The sequence below is a fragment of the Nicotiana tabacum genome, chromosome 16 (genome assembly GCF_000715075.1).
Source record: "Nicotiana tabacum cultivar K326 chromosome 16, ASM71507v2, whole genome shotgun sequence".
Lineage (NCBI taxonomy): Eukaryota > Viridiplantae > Streptophyta > Magnoliopsida > Solanales > Solanaceae > Nicotiana > Nicotiana tabacum.
In genome coordinates this window covers 3,698,021-3,712,661 of record NC_134095.1, presented here as the reverse complement: position 1 = coordinate 3,712,661, position 14,641 = coordinate 3,698,021, and the positions used below count along the sequence as shown (strand labels likewise).

Below are 14,641 nucleotides of genomic sequence, written 5' to 3'. Positions count from 1 at the left end.
TCATCTCATGTAGCAATATGATTTTTTACGCAGAATCAGGCTAAATCAAATGTGAAATTTTTCTGCATCCAATTTTTTTAAAAAGTTATTCTAGTCTCCCATGACTAGTAATGTTTAGTCTTATTGTATGTGATATTATAACATTATAATTTATACGTACCAATGAAGTTTACAATGAGTACTAAGGGGTCGTTTGGTATGACGGATACATAAAAATTATTTTGGGATAAAAAATTTAGTACCGCCTTATTCTTTGTACGGTTACTAATTCTGGGATAGATTATTCTAGGGTTAAAAGTAGTACCGGAATAACTTATACCTGCCTGAGGATGGAACAGTAATCCTTAGATAACCTATCCTAGGATAAAGCAGTAAAGTTTACAATCCCAGGATTAATACAACTTACCAAACAATCAATAAGAAATAATACCAGGATAACTAATCCCAATATAACTAACTCAGCATAACTTCTTCAAACCAAATGACCCCTAAATTCTTTTCCTGTCAGTATTGATGAAGGTGCTAACTAGGGGTGTCATTGGTTCGGTTCGGCCGGTTATCTTATAAGATAGGCATCATATCAATTTTTCGGTTATTCTGTTTTGTATAACCAAAATTGGACTTTTCGAAACCGTCTAAATTATCTCAGTTCTCTTTCATATCGGTATGGTTCGGTTAATTTTTGGTACTTTTCTTAAAACATCATGTAAGAGTCGCTAGTAGAAGTTAGAACGCGATAAAATATGAACTTATTTAGGACTTTGGCAAAATTTTCTAGATATTTCTACAAACAACATAAATATGGAACACACGATTTGGAATATATTAATCAAGATTATACTCAAGAATATAGTTTATTATAAGATTAAGTATACAATAAGAAAAATCTAAATCATAGGAGAGAAAAGATATTCGATACCTTAAGGTTTACTACTCAAGATCGCTGGAATACCTTGCTACTCAACATGATAGCTAGAACTGATTTAGTTCCGATAGGAGTAACATAATAGGTTTGAAAGTTGAGACTTTGGGCTTTAATTACTTGTTAGCGTAAAAATTGCACGGGGCGTTCTATTTGATCGCCCCCATTTAACCTATACCTATTTTTTAAAAAAGTTTTAACTTGTACCCACTTTTTAAACAACTTTAGCCCCCTTTCTCCTCTTCCTTCTCCTCCTTCGTTTTTCTTCTTCTTCTTCTTCTTCTTCTTCTTCTTCTTCTTCTTCTTTCTTCTAATGCTGTTGGTGCTGTTATGAAACTTCAGTTCATGGGATGATTGCCATAAATATGTTTACTAGATTATTTAAAAATAAATTATAAATAATTATGTAAGTTAGTAGACAATAATTTGTGAATATTTCCACGTACGTAAGTTAGTAAACAATGATAATTCTGTTCTTTTCACGTTTATTATTTCCAAAATTTATGATTTAGATAATGTTCGCAATCTGATTATTTATCTAGTATGTTAGAAAGCTTTTTCAAAAACTTCAACTTATATAGTGCTGAAGTTTTTACAAATGAACTAAATAACTTCAGAATCTTCTGCTGAAGTTTTTGAAAAAGCTTTATGACAAAACTAATGAATCCAGGACAAAACAACTTCAGCTTTTAATGCTGAAGTTTTTATAAATGAACTAAATAACTTCAGCATCTTCTACTGAAGTTTTTGAAAAAGCTTATCCAGGACAAAAAAAACTTTAGCTTATTTAGTGCTGAAGTTTTTATAAATGAATTAAATAACTTCAGCATCTTCTGCTGAAGTTTTTGAAAAAGCTTAATGACAAAACTAATGAATCCAGGACCAAAAAACTTCAGCTTATTTAGTGCAATTACAAACAAAAACTTCAGCAAATAGAGAACAAAACTTCAGCTTGCAATTACAAACAAAAACTTCAGCAAATAGTGAACAAAATTTTAACTATTATGCTTAAGTTCAGTAATTACAAACAAAAACTTCAGCAAATAGAGAACAAAACTTCAGCTACTATGATTAAGTTCAGCAATTACAAACAAAAACTTCAGCACACTTGCTACTTCAAGCCAGTCTACTAGAATGCTGAAATTTTACGTGATTGTCTTTGCTACTTCAGCCCCGTATGCTGAAGTTACGCGAAAAAGTGGGTACGCTTGCAATTTTTTTTTTGCAAAGCGGGGACAAGTTAAAACGTGACCCAAAAATCGGGTATAGATGCAAATGCCCCCTTGTTAGCTTGTAAATGTTTCTATAATCACAAGGCCCAAGAAAAAAATTACTCCATCTGTACCAATAGATGGCACACTTTTCTTATTAGTCCGTTCCAAAAAGAATGACACATTTTTACAATTGAAAATTATTTCGATTTTAAACCCTTCATTTTGTCCGTTTTACCCTTAATGGGAAGTTTTTATTACCACACAAATGTCATAGCCCCCACAAAGTTTTTACCCCTTAAACTTTTAAGATCATAAGTTTCAAAAGTATTTTTTTCCTCTCTTAAACTCCGTGGGCGAGTCAAACTTACTCATCTATATTGAAACAAAGGGAGTAATGTTTTCTTATTTTTAAATTTAATATATAAGATATACTTTTCTTATATAAAATTATTCGGCGGCGGCTCGATATATTTTCGATTTATTTTTATAAAATTAAAAATTTACCCTAATTATTCGTGCGGTTATAATTTTATATAAAAACCTACCATTTTATTTTAGAAAACCTAATAATCGGTTCGGTTTAGTCGCACCTCTAGTGGTAACCAGCCTTGCCTCTGAGTATCAAGTGTTCATAGGAGGATAGATTATGCCTGAAAATTCTGATTTATACTTTCATTCATCTCATATCCTATCTTACTTATTTCTTGTTCAATTGATGTCAATAACCTGTCCCCATTTATATGTTTTAAATGGTTCTTTTTCTATACAATCTTTTTTTTAATGGTAAGCATTTCAATTTCCACAAGACTGGTTAGAATATTTTTGCTTTTGCAATACTAAAACAAGAGAATATATTTCTCAAAAGTTCATTTGATAAAACAAGTTATTTATGTGAATTGGTAATGGTTACTCCTTTATCTAACATTTTATAGGAAATCATCAATAAACACAAAGTTATAACCTTAAAGAGTAATACAGATGTATCCAACCAAAAAAAAAAAAAAAACGAAACCAATAAATGAAAAACCGGAACCATATTTATTTTGGTATGATATTGGTATAACATTTTTAAGACTGAAAAGCCAAAACACCAAACTACCGATGAACACCACTAGTACAAGCTGGCTCTTCAAGGAGAAATGCAAGGAAAGCAAAATCTAACTGTGAAACAAAATTGTAAGCCATCAGAGGTAAAGAAAACTGCTTTGCACTTTCAAGAACCATTTTCTTTACGAGATGATTTGTGGCGTCGCTCTTTTTTATAACGCAATTGCTCTGGATCAAACCCGCCTTCCTCAGCTCCATAGACGGCCCAAGATGGTGTAGGTGCCATGTAATCCTTACTGGTAAAGGGTTTTCCAGACGCGACCTGTAGCACCATAGGTTTAAAAAACATTGATTACGCTAAAGGAAATGGGAATGTTATAGCTATAACCTATGTACTGAAAAGCTTGAACAAGAGAAGTAACCAACCAGGTCATGGAACTTCTCGTAGTCTATCCACGTGTACCACTGACCGTCTATCTTAAACTTATCGACTTTAGCCAGAAGAACACAGCAAGAATGCACGTGCTCACAAGCAACCTCATATCCTCCATTGCTCTTTTTAGCCAAGGCCTCAGAGAATTCCTTCACATCAGAGTGCCAAGGGACATTCTCCATTGTCAACTTTGATGTAGCCGACCTGTGTAAAATCCTCCTCGTTACTTAACTGAATTCGCATGCACTGAGTTCTGAAATCAAATCAACCTAGCAGAATAGGGGGAAAAGAATAAAAGAAAAGTAAGAGGGAGAACTTACGATCCACAGTAAGTGACACCTTTGATTTCAATGAAATCAGGTTTTCCGATGCTGAATAGGTTAAAATATGCATCCACTTCTTCTGCATTCCACCCTTTAACAAGTGTCAATCGATAGACAGTTCTTTGCTCCTTCTCCTTGAGAGCTTTCAAGGAATCCTAACAAAATCAGAATAACAGAAAATCAATATTGAGCCAGTCTGAATTGTAGCATACAAATAAGAAAAAACAGAAAATATGGTGTTTCCTGTGGCAGCAGAATCTTTTTAAGCACCGATGTAAAAGTAAGCATTTTAATCTTTCCACTCACTGGTATATCACAAACTACAGTTTGATACAGGTTGCTACGGTTTACTAGTGTGCAGCTGACAACTATAACTATGTTTTTGGACTCTGCTTTCCCCTTCCTTTTGATAAGGTCTGTTTTCCCCTTCCTTTTCGTCATCCGTTAACTTAATGGATATTCCTTAAATCTCTAGTTTTCATCAAAAAAATATTTCTTATTCATGATACTTACTAGAAAACGCTCCCAGAAGTCTCCAAATAGTGGTCTGTCAATTGCTTTTAAGCTGTCCTTTGTACCAGCATCTACACTGACATACAACTGTACATTTAAAGATGAAGCAAGATTTAGATATGGAAATTGGACATTGACATACTTAAGAGATTGATAAAAAAAAGGAACAATAATACAGCCTCGCAGACCTGTGTGATTGGTTTCAACAACTTAATCTTGTCAGGGAACTGTGCATTAGTTACTAGAAAAGTCGAAATCCGCCTCTTATGCAGCTCATCTACAAGTGAATTTATTTCTGGATACATAATAGGCTCGCCAACCAGTGACAGGGCGCAATGCCTAGGAGAGAGACCCTCAGACAAACGCTCAGCTTTAACACCTGCAAGGGTGGAATATTCTGGTCAACAGCGTAAATTTAAAATACAACTCAACCAAGGTACATTGTCTTGGGTGGATACAGCAAATTCACCTAACAGAGTCATGTTAAAAAATCACCAAAGGATTTCAACCAAACACATTATTTCTCATGTGGCTTTACTCAACTTTCCCACATACAAGTGCATGTGCACAAAAAAACAAACCTGGAACGCCTTTCATCTGTTTTATCATTTTGGTATGCAAATCTATAGCTGTGTCCACAATCTCAAGGGGGTCATCCATCTTCCACGTCCAGCTCTTCCCAACAGGGTTTGTGTGATGTCTCCAACAAAAAACACATTTGTTCGCACATGCTAAACTAGGAGTAGCCTCCATGCACCTATGCAACAGGCAAAAGTGCAAATTCAGCTTTAAAATCAGCATGCAGGATAGGAAGTCGATAGATATTGAGCGTACTATATGGGGCACAACATGTCAGTGCAATTGAAACTGATCATGTTTTGTACTTTTTGTTCTCTTTTGAGGGTTCACTCAGCTACTTGACAGTAGATTTTCTACTGAGGCCCTGTTTGGGACAATTTAAACTGTCATATCATTTACTGGTATATCAATCAACTTACATGCTTTATATGCACAATTCGTTTTCTATTTTTGATAAATTCCATATAACAGACTTGTCTAACAATAATTCTTTTTTTTTTTTTGGGTAAGCACATGCAAACATAATTGCAAAATTTCATTCTCTTATTCACTGCATGCTTCATCAATACTAGAGTAAAGATGATCACATCCACCTGTGACCACAGAGTTGCAACTTGGAGACAATGAGAATATTGTTGAAAGCTAAAATGCAATCCAGTCAACCGATGACCAAAGAACAGTACACAACTCTTAGACAGAATATAGTAAAAATGTATATGCTATAAACAATCACCTGTGACTCTCAATGCCATAAAATGAGTGCTTATAGCAACCTCCACGCCCTCTAAGTTGTGATTTTGTCCATCTACAAAGTTTCACACCACTATGCGAACCAATTATTTTATAGCCCTGCAATTTCATCACAAAATAAACTATATTAACTGTCCATCAAAATAATTAAACTAATTAATTTGATAACGTCAGAAGTTAGTTATTTGACCACGATACCTGTTTCACCAAACTCGCCCTAATAACTGGAGTTACCATTTCTTTCTCTCCATTCACAATATCACCATTCAACTTCCCATTAACTAATTTATCTCCAACTCCTTTCTTTCTCGAAGGCCCTTTACCCGCAATATCCTCAAGATCAACAATTCCTGACTCCTCGTCATTTTCTTCAAACTCATCATCATCTTCCTCATCATCATCATCATCGCCCTCACTCACAACTTCATCTTCACTACCATCACCAACTCCATTCACCATATACCCTCCATTTTCCCCTAAATTACTCAAAACCCCAATAACTCTCTTGCTCCACTCACCAAACACCTCATCCAAATTACCCTCATCCACATCACCCTCACCCACCGCTAAAACCTCAACCCCACCAAGTTTTCTCAATTTCTTTGAAAAATCACGCGCCACGGCATTAAATGTTTCACCATAAGAACCACTCCCAACTCCAAAGATTGCAAATTTACACTTACTAAGCAATAAAGAACCAACCCTAAAATCATCAACACTCTCATTTAACCAATCAATAAAAAACCCAGCATTTGAAGGTGGTTTCCCGTTTTCCCAAGTGGAAGCTATAATTAATACAAAGCTCTCCTTGTGCAAATCCTCAGGCTCGTAATCTTTTGGGTCAACGAGGTCAAAGTCAAATCCATTGAGGTTTAACAAACTGTGCAGATTTTTTGCTAGGGTTTTAGAAGTGCCAGTTTGGGATATGAAGAAGATTTTGCCTTTTGGGGTTTTAGGGTTAGGGTTTAAGGATGTGAGGCGTTTGAAGAGATGACGGCGGGATTTGTAGAAGAAGTAGACTGTGGTGGCGGAGAGGAGCGTGAGGATTGCGAGGCGCGTGGGATAAGAAGACAGGGACGGAGACATGGTGGGTATTTTCTAAAGGGAGCTTTGATCTGTCCGATGTTACATCTCAGTGCATCAATGGCGGCAAATGTTTTTGAGAAAAAAAAAACGCTCTCTTTTGAGCTTCCTTTTTTTTTTTTGGATGAATAAATAAAGTATTTTCTTCTTTAATGATTATCGAAATTAATTACCAAGCAGGAATACAGTTTAATAAACTGAAAAGAATTAAAAAAATTACCGGGTTAGTAATTTAGCTCTATCTATTTTCAAGAGTAACCTATTGATTGACCTAATTAATTTGAATAGTAATCCTAGTCGTCTCTTTTTGTTTTATCATCTGATTAATTGACCTAATTAATTTGAATTCGCGTAATGTAAAATCTATTAACTTTTATTTTCAAATTCGAGATTTTTAGTTAGAAGGGAAGAATCTCATTGCTCCTACATTTTTCTTTCTTCCTATTAACGTGTCCAGGTTCCTCCGCTACTTACTCTTTTCTTAGGAGAATTGAGCTCAATTAAATATTTTATTGACATAATAAATTTGAGATCCCTTTCTCCAACTAATTCTTGAAAAGATAGTATTAAATTTCATTTTAAACAAAACGAATGTAATTTTTTTATTTAACAACTTTACTTGGAAATAATTATTTCAAATTTATCTTCTTCTTTTTTTGTAAGTTGGAAGTTTGTTCAACTTCAAATAATTATTCAAAATCCATAACATGAAAGAAATCAAACTTCTTTTATTTGCTTCTATATTTTCTCTATTTTAACATTATGCTGAATTTAAGTAAATGGGGAATAGCGAAAACTTGGCCAATGACCTCTGAATCCTTAAAAATGACAAAATTTTCTTTAAACCTTTTGATCAATTAGCAATATTTCAAGGAACTTATAAAAATAATCGACGTATGTGACAAAAATCTAAATAACAAAAATATCAAGATATCATTTTCATTTTTTTTTTTTGCAATCAATTATTTATAACATGTTTGTTTTGATGTTTCTCAATATTCGTCAAGCTCATAACGTACAACTGACTCCAAAATTATTGATGATAAAAAAGGAAAATCGGTGCACGAAGTATTTCGCAGAATCTAGGGATAAACCGCACCCCAAGGGGTGTGATATGGACAGCCATTGGCATCACTGGCCGATTGTTTCAATGAAATAAAGCCACTAAATACCTATACCAAGATCCTTGTGGAGGACTCATGTCATGCAAATTCTCAGTTGGTTAACTAATCATTAACAACAACACAGTGAAATTCCACAAGTGGGATCTGGGGAAGGTAATGTGTATGCAGACCTTACCCCTACCTGGGGAGGCAGAAAGACTATTCCGAAAGACCCTCAACTCGAGAGGAAGAATAAGAACAAATAAAAATCAACAAGAAGACGCAAAAAAAAACAACTGGAAAAAAGCAATAGCAACAAGTAGTAACATGATAGGGTACTAGAAAACCAAAGCGGAAGATAGTACTAAAAACAACTCTAATACTAGCACTCTAAGAATCAAAGACTAGCCGGCTAGCCTAATAAATCCGGAACAGATCAGAAAAACATACTACGACCTATTACCCTTCTACAATGCAACAAAAGATGTAAAGAAACCACATCATAGTATACGGTTCATATAATACTCTAACAACGGACATGAGGTTGGGAAAAAAAACATATTACAATTTATGCACAAATGTTCGATTCAATCAATTGTAAGAGCAAAAATAGATCACTCGCACTAGTTACTACAAGAGATCATTACTTTTCCAGTATGTAAAGACTGAGGCCAAGAAATCGGTACAAGAAATCACAACTGTTAGCAGTAGTGACAATGTGTTACTCGACGTATAGACAATCTCGAATGGATAAACAGCAGATCTTGTAAAGAATGATTGTAAGACTGGAACCATAAGTGGTATCCTTCTTGCTTATCCAAATAATCAAATGACTTGCCTCGATACTTCTGCAGGGAAGATCTGGAAAATGGAAAGCGAAAGATTTGCTCCATTCATCAAGGTCTCCACATGGTCTTTTGTGCACAAAGGATGCCTTCCTTATCTTTTGCGAATGTCATTCGTATCTCCCAATGCAAGCTTCTCAGTATACTCTCTAGCGGATCAAGTATTTCGACCTTGTCACGTATAATTGCCCAACCACCAGGCCGCAATATGCGGTCCATCTCAACTACAATCACTATGGGATGCTTGCACCTGCAATGAATGATCATGAAAACAAATGAAAAATTTAAAGTCTATAAATGGAAAGTTTGAAGCTTTATTCCCACTAGGTTGCGACTTCAGATGGAGAAGAAATTCTAAAAGCTTTAAAGGTTTGTTTACCATTATCATACTTTAGTAAGATAACACACAAATACTATAGGAATTATGTAACTGAATAGTATAACTTATTTAATTTCTTGAGTGTTCCAAAATAGCAAGTGTGTGGAACATCAAGAAGAATGACAAACAGAATAATCTCTATTGGTTAGACTCCAAAACCCTATGGCATCCGACGAAATATCTGGGACAATAAACAATACAACCAGAGTATGGTGGGATGCCAGAAAAGATTTTGGATGTGATTCCTGTTTAGTGTCAAGGGAACAGCAACAACTAGTCACCTTTACTCATCTGCTATTGACAGCGTATCCCTATCTTTTTCCCTTTTTTTCTAACAGAAAATGAATCTATCTAAGCAGTAGAACATCATTCAGGTGGACATGGGGAGGGAGGAATACGCATGCAGCCCCCCTGCAACTGCTTGTATGAATCTCCTTTCGCATTAATTATGACGACTAGGAATGAAATAGACCATAAACCTCATGGGTTTAATCCAAACATCAAGAAGCAAGTCAACTTTAATATTGCAACAAAAGTTCAATGGGGTAAACAAAATAGTGTTCAATGATGCATTTATGCCAAATACAACCATGTTTGCTAGGCCATTAAAATTCAATTTCATAGATTAAAGTTATAAGAACAATTACTTGTGCACTTGGATTGGTGAAAAGAGAATGATCCATAAAAAATTAGGAGGGGAAAACTGAACGAAGTGAACAACTAAAGGCGAAAAGGTCGCTAACCTGTTTTTAAGCCTTGAGAAGAGATGATCTGCATGTAGAAGGTCATACGATCTCGGATAAGTACCAAATGCCTCGCACCAATCGTGGTACACGCCAACAAGTCCTCGCTCAAAGACTATGGGAAGGGTATTTGGTGCATGTACAGGGATCACATTCATCACCCAAACCTTGTGCTGCGCAAGGGCAGCTGCAAATCTGTGTATTTTTTACTCAGTTGTTAGCATACTTGTAGTGGCAATAGAATGCAGTACAATATTACAATCAGAAGAAGTGGAAGGATCAATAGCCTACCCTCCGTTGATGGCTTTCATATCCATTACATTCCGAATGTTGGACCAATCAATACCCAAGCCAACTAGATAAGAATTGTTAACAACAGCGTTCCAGTGCTCACTGTCTGCGATCAATTTCTCTCTATTATTCATCCAGTCCGGAAAAGTTTCAAGTCTCTTTGGCCATTCCTCAGGCCATTCGGTCCCTCGTTGTTCTATGGATTCAGGAATTCTATGCAAGCAAGATTTAATTGGCACATACCTGTTGCGCATAAATCAATTAAAATTTAACATTTGAAAGTATTAAGAATGACGAACAGGAATAATTGCTTGCATCAATGGTGTTCAATAGTCAGTATTCTTTCTCAAAAAAATCAAATATTATTATATTAATAGAAGCATGATATTTTCCACAGCATTAACGCTGCTTCTCTTTTCAGGCAAAGAAACAAAAGCAATTTCACAAATTATGTGTTTTTGACTCTTAGGTTTACTATAAAACATGCTTATTTTACCAATTCTGAGAGAGTATAGCTTATTTAAATAATGATATAGCATGCTCTGATCTAAGCGAGAGGAAATCCACTTCAAGGCAAGAACACATATGTAAATAAAAAGCAGGCATCACGCTCGAAGGCTTTGCTCTCAATCCTCATTGATGATACTAAAGTAAAAGACAGGTCGTTCAACAGTGGTATCCAGCCACATCAAAATCTTCTAATGACTAAAACGTTTTAATTGCAGGGGATTAACAGACGAAAGGAACACATTTTGCAGGAGATACAAATAATGAGTTGTGCACTTATTTCCCAAGATCACTCGTCCATATGCAGTAGCAGAAGTATGTGCAAAGGAAATGCAATATTGACCAAAGAGAGAGAGACAAGTATTCCAACTCAAGCTTTTGCAACTCACCAGGAAGCATCCGGGTTCTCGTTTGCTTTGCATAGAGGTGGAACTTTTTTCCTCCTCGACTGATATATGTCATTTGCTTGCGGTTTTTGGTATAACTTAATCCTGATATCACTGATTTCATCAGTTTTATCAGCAAGGATATTCCAACAAATTGAAGCTGTCAGCGTTGACATAGCTGGAAAAGAAGGTAAAATTTATAAGAATGAGTCCTCTACAAAATGGGCTAGCTTAAATACATGCTTAAAAAAAAAAAGCAGAACACGCAAAATTGAAAAATTTAAAAAGATGAACCATACCAGAGATCACACAATGAAGGTTCATCTTTCAAGTTTCCACACACGGGAAAAAGTCTTAATAACGATGCAAAATAATTTCAAGCTACAAGCCAGAAAATGATCCATCCATCCAAATTGAGAGTTTCTTTAGTGAAACTAATATGAGTTCAATAGCAAGTCTTTTGAGTGATATGAGAATATCAGGAAGTCATCATTAGCAAGAACAAGAAGCTTGAGATTAAAAGTGAAAATAGAGGCGACGATTTCATGATTCCACTAAAGTATCCCGTGACAGTGGAGGACAAGTGTTCACTTCCGAAATGGTTTTACTGTAGGAAAGTACAGTGAGCTAAAGGCATTTTCATCATTCAGGAAGGTATTTACTGGTTGGAGTAAAACATGCAAAAGTGTAATTAAATAGCCTTTAACTAACCTGAACGGAAAGAAAAACAGAAAAGCAAAAGCTGTTATTCTTGACTTATAAAGGACAAACCTTCTTCAACTTCAATGCTACTGTGCTTTGAAGACAAAATAAAATAACCTCCAGGCCTCAAAATCCTGTTCATCTCTATAAGATGCTTCCCCCCTGAAAGTAAACTAAATTAAACCTCCTGATATTATGGACAAAGAAACAGAAACGGAAAAAAAAATCTCTAGCCTATTAACTTTAACACTAACCATTAGAATGCCAAGACGCATGGCAATCACTACAGTGAATAGCATCAAAGACGCCACTAGGAAAGGGATGCCTCCGAGTTCCGAATGGGGTAACTACTGCTGGAAAACCACGCTCAAGCGCAACTTGTGCTAGGTCCACTAGGTCATCTTTTAAGCCTAGAGTAAGTGTTAATACACCTTTCTCGAGTAGAGAAGCCCCAAAGCTTGAATCTTTACACCCAATATCCAGCACTACACGGATGTTCTTCCCCCATTCAATGTCTGGTACCATCTATCAATCTCCAATATCAGTTCACACATCAAACACAAGTAGAGATTTTGCAGTTAAAATTTCAATTGACATCTAAATTAGTAAATAATCATACAACAGATAGCAATATTCTCAAACGACCCAGACATACACCTTGATTCTGAATCGAGCTACTTCAACAGAAGAAACATAATTAACAAAGATTTAACCGATTCCAGATCAACTACAACCAGCTACTGCACCAGCATTAAACACGGTGAAGGCAAGTTATCTTTCATCTTCTCAACTAACGGAAAAATATCATACTTTTAAACTGTAGTATGATGATTCAAAGACAATGTTGGACTCTGTCACTTCAACCATATGTATGAAGTTTTGTTGTATAAGATAATCATTAGACTTTAGAGCACTAAGACTGCTAGAGAAACATGAGTCAACAAAAGGAACTCACCTCTTCTATGAAATCTAGATAATGTTGACTTCCACCTTTGGGCATAGATTGGTTCAATGGAAAAGTGAGATATTCTCCAGACTCCACCACCCAGCTTTCTGTCTTAACAAACGCCGCTAATTTCGGGTGTGCCACATTTTTATAAAGTATCTGCAAATATTACTATGAACTTAACATAAGAAAGAAAGAAGAATTAAGCTGTATTTAGAGAAGATGGGCTCGAGTTCTATACCTTTAACTTACTTTCAGGCCAGCTTACTGGAGTCTCATAACCATCAGGAGGAAGGGGAACAAGACACATTTGAGATGCTTTAAGGCAACTTCTTTCGCGATGCCGAAAATTACGCAACTTTCCACTGACACTTTCAATGTCAATGCAAGGAATGTAATTGTGCTTGCTTTTAGTACTACACAAATTCCAAGTATAATGTGCTTCGGGGTCGAATAGCGGTCCTAAATTCTTCTTCATTTTCTTCTCGGTATCTCTAGATTTCTCATCCTCATCTTCCACTTTCTCAGCAACCTCTTGATCCAACTCCTCAGAATTAGTCAATTCACCATTACCTTCCCCTTCCTCATTACCATCTACTCCACCTTCTTCATCTTCTTTATTAGTATCTGTTTCCTCTTTCTCTTTACCATCAACTGTTTCGTCTTCTTCTCCTTCTTGTTTATTATTTTTTGGTTTTTCTTTAACATTCTCTTTACCCTCAACTACTTCTTTTTCTTCTTCTTGTTTCTTGTTTTCTATTTTCTCTTCCTCAGTTTCAGATCCTTCCAAAATTTGATCTTTCACCTCATCAACTTTTTTGGGTAATTTCAGATCCTCAACCTTTCTTTTTCTATCAACTCCATTTTTCTCATTTTTATGCCAATTATTACCAGATTTTGAAGGCAAAGAACCATCAAATTTTTTCTTTTTTTCACCAGAACTTGATCTATGTTTCAATTTCTTATCTTCTTTATTAACTACATGACCTTTATGGGGTTCTGATTTCTTGTTAGAAGGAACTAAAGAAGTGACCTTTTTTCTATTTGCAGCTGAAATGGGTTCTCTAATATCATCAAAGTTTTCTCTTTGATATGTTATTGAATAAGAAGAAGGTGAAAAAACAGACCAAATGAAAACAAAACAAAGACCCAAGATTACTACTGCAGCTAACTTTACACCTAATCCAAAAGATTGATATGAACCCTTTACCTTGCGCCCAAATCTTGTTAAAGTTGTGTGCTGCTTCCTCATTGAAGTCAATGGAAATTCAGAGACATTCCCAGAATTTTAGCCTATTTGCAGAAGTTGAAAAAACAAGAAAAGAAACAATTTTTTGACCCAAAACAAATCTTGGAAGCTGAAGAGAGAAATGATAGTGAAGTTCTAACTTGAAACAAAGTGAAGTGAAGTAAAAGCAAGATTCATTAGTAGATATAAAAATGTTTCTTTTTGTTTGCAGTCATTTATGGGAACAGTCAGTATCTTGGTAAAAGGATAAGTTCAAACATAGAGATTACCCTAGTTATAATGTAATCAATGTTTAACATGCTGAAAAAAGATGGTGTTTATGTGGGGTTTGTTACTTTGGTTTTGTAATTAGCAATTGTCATTTACGTGATTAAGTAACAAAGAAAAGTTCTAGGCAGGGGAAAGAGGAGTTTAATTAGTTTGTCGGATTTCCAACATGCTCTACCAAATCGAGTGTCGCGTTGAAATTTTTTGGCTGATGACAGCAGTTCGGTTTAAGGAGTTATAACATTTTTTTACGATTTAAAAGAAAAACATTTTAACTGTAAAAGTTGATAATTTATACGAGTAGTATTTTATTAAATAAAACTTTCAATACACAATCTTAAAACTTGGATATATTGATT

The 14,641-nt window shown here is 35.2% G+C and overlaps 1 protein-coding gene across 1 annotated transcript; it reads right to left on the bottom strand.

Annotated features, from left to right (window-relative positions):
- Positions 1-3,075: 3,075 nt before the first annotated feature.
- LOC107805091 (putative methyltransferase PMT28) lies at positions 3,076-14,362 on the bottom strand. Its single transcript, XM_016629073.2, has 16 exons — positions 13,008-14,362; positions 12,776-12,925; positions 12,075-12,345; positions 11,890-11,982; positions 11,122-11,296; positions 10,226-10,468; positions 9,935-10,129; positions 8,891-9,062; positions 5,980-6,588; positions 5,765-5,880; positions 5,034-5,209; positions 4,641-4,831; positions 4,453-4,539; positions 3,937-4,094; positions 3,610-3,820; positions 3,076-3,505 (listed from the first exon to the last, which is right to left on the bottom strand). Exons 1-16 carry the CDS (start codon positions 14,016-14,018, stop codon positions 3,350-3,352), a joined length of 4,014 nt encoding a protein of 1,337 aa, XP_016484559.2. The 5' UTR covers positions 14,019-14,362; the 3' UTR covers positions 3,076-3,349.
- Between the last annotated feature and the right edge of the window lie 279 nt (positions 14,363-14,641).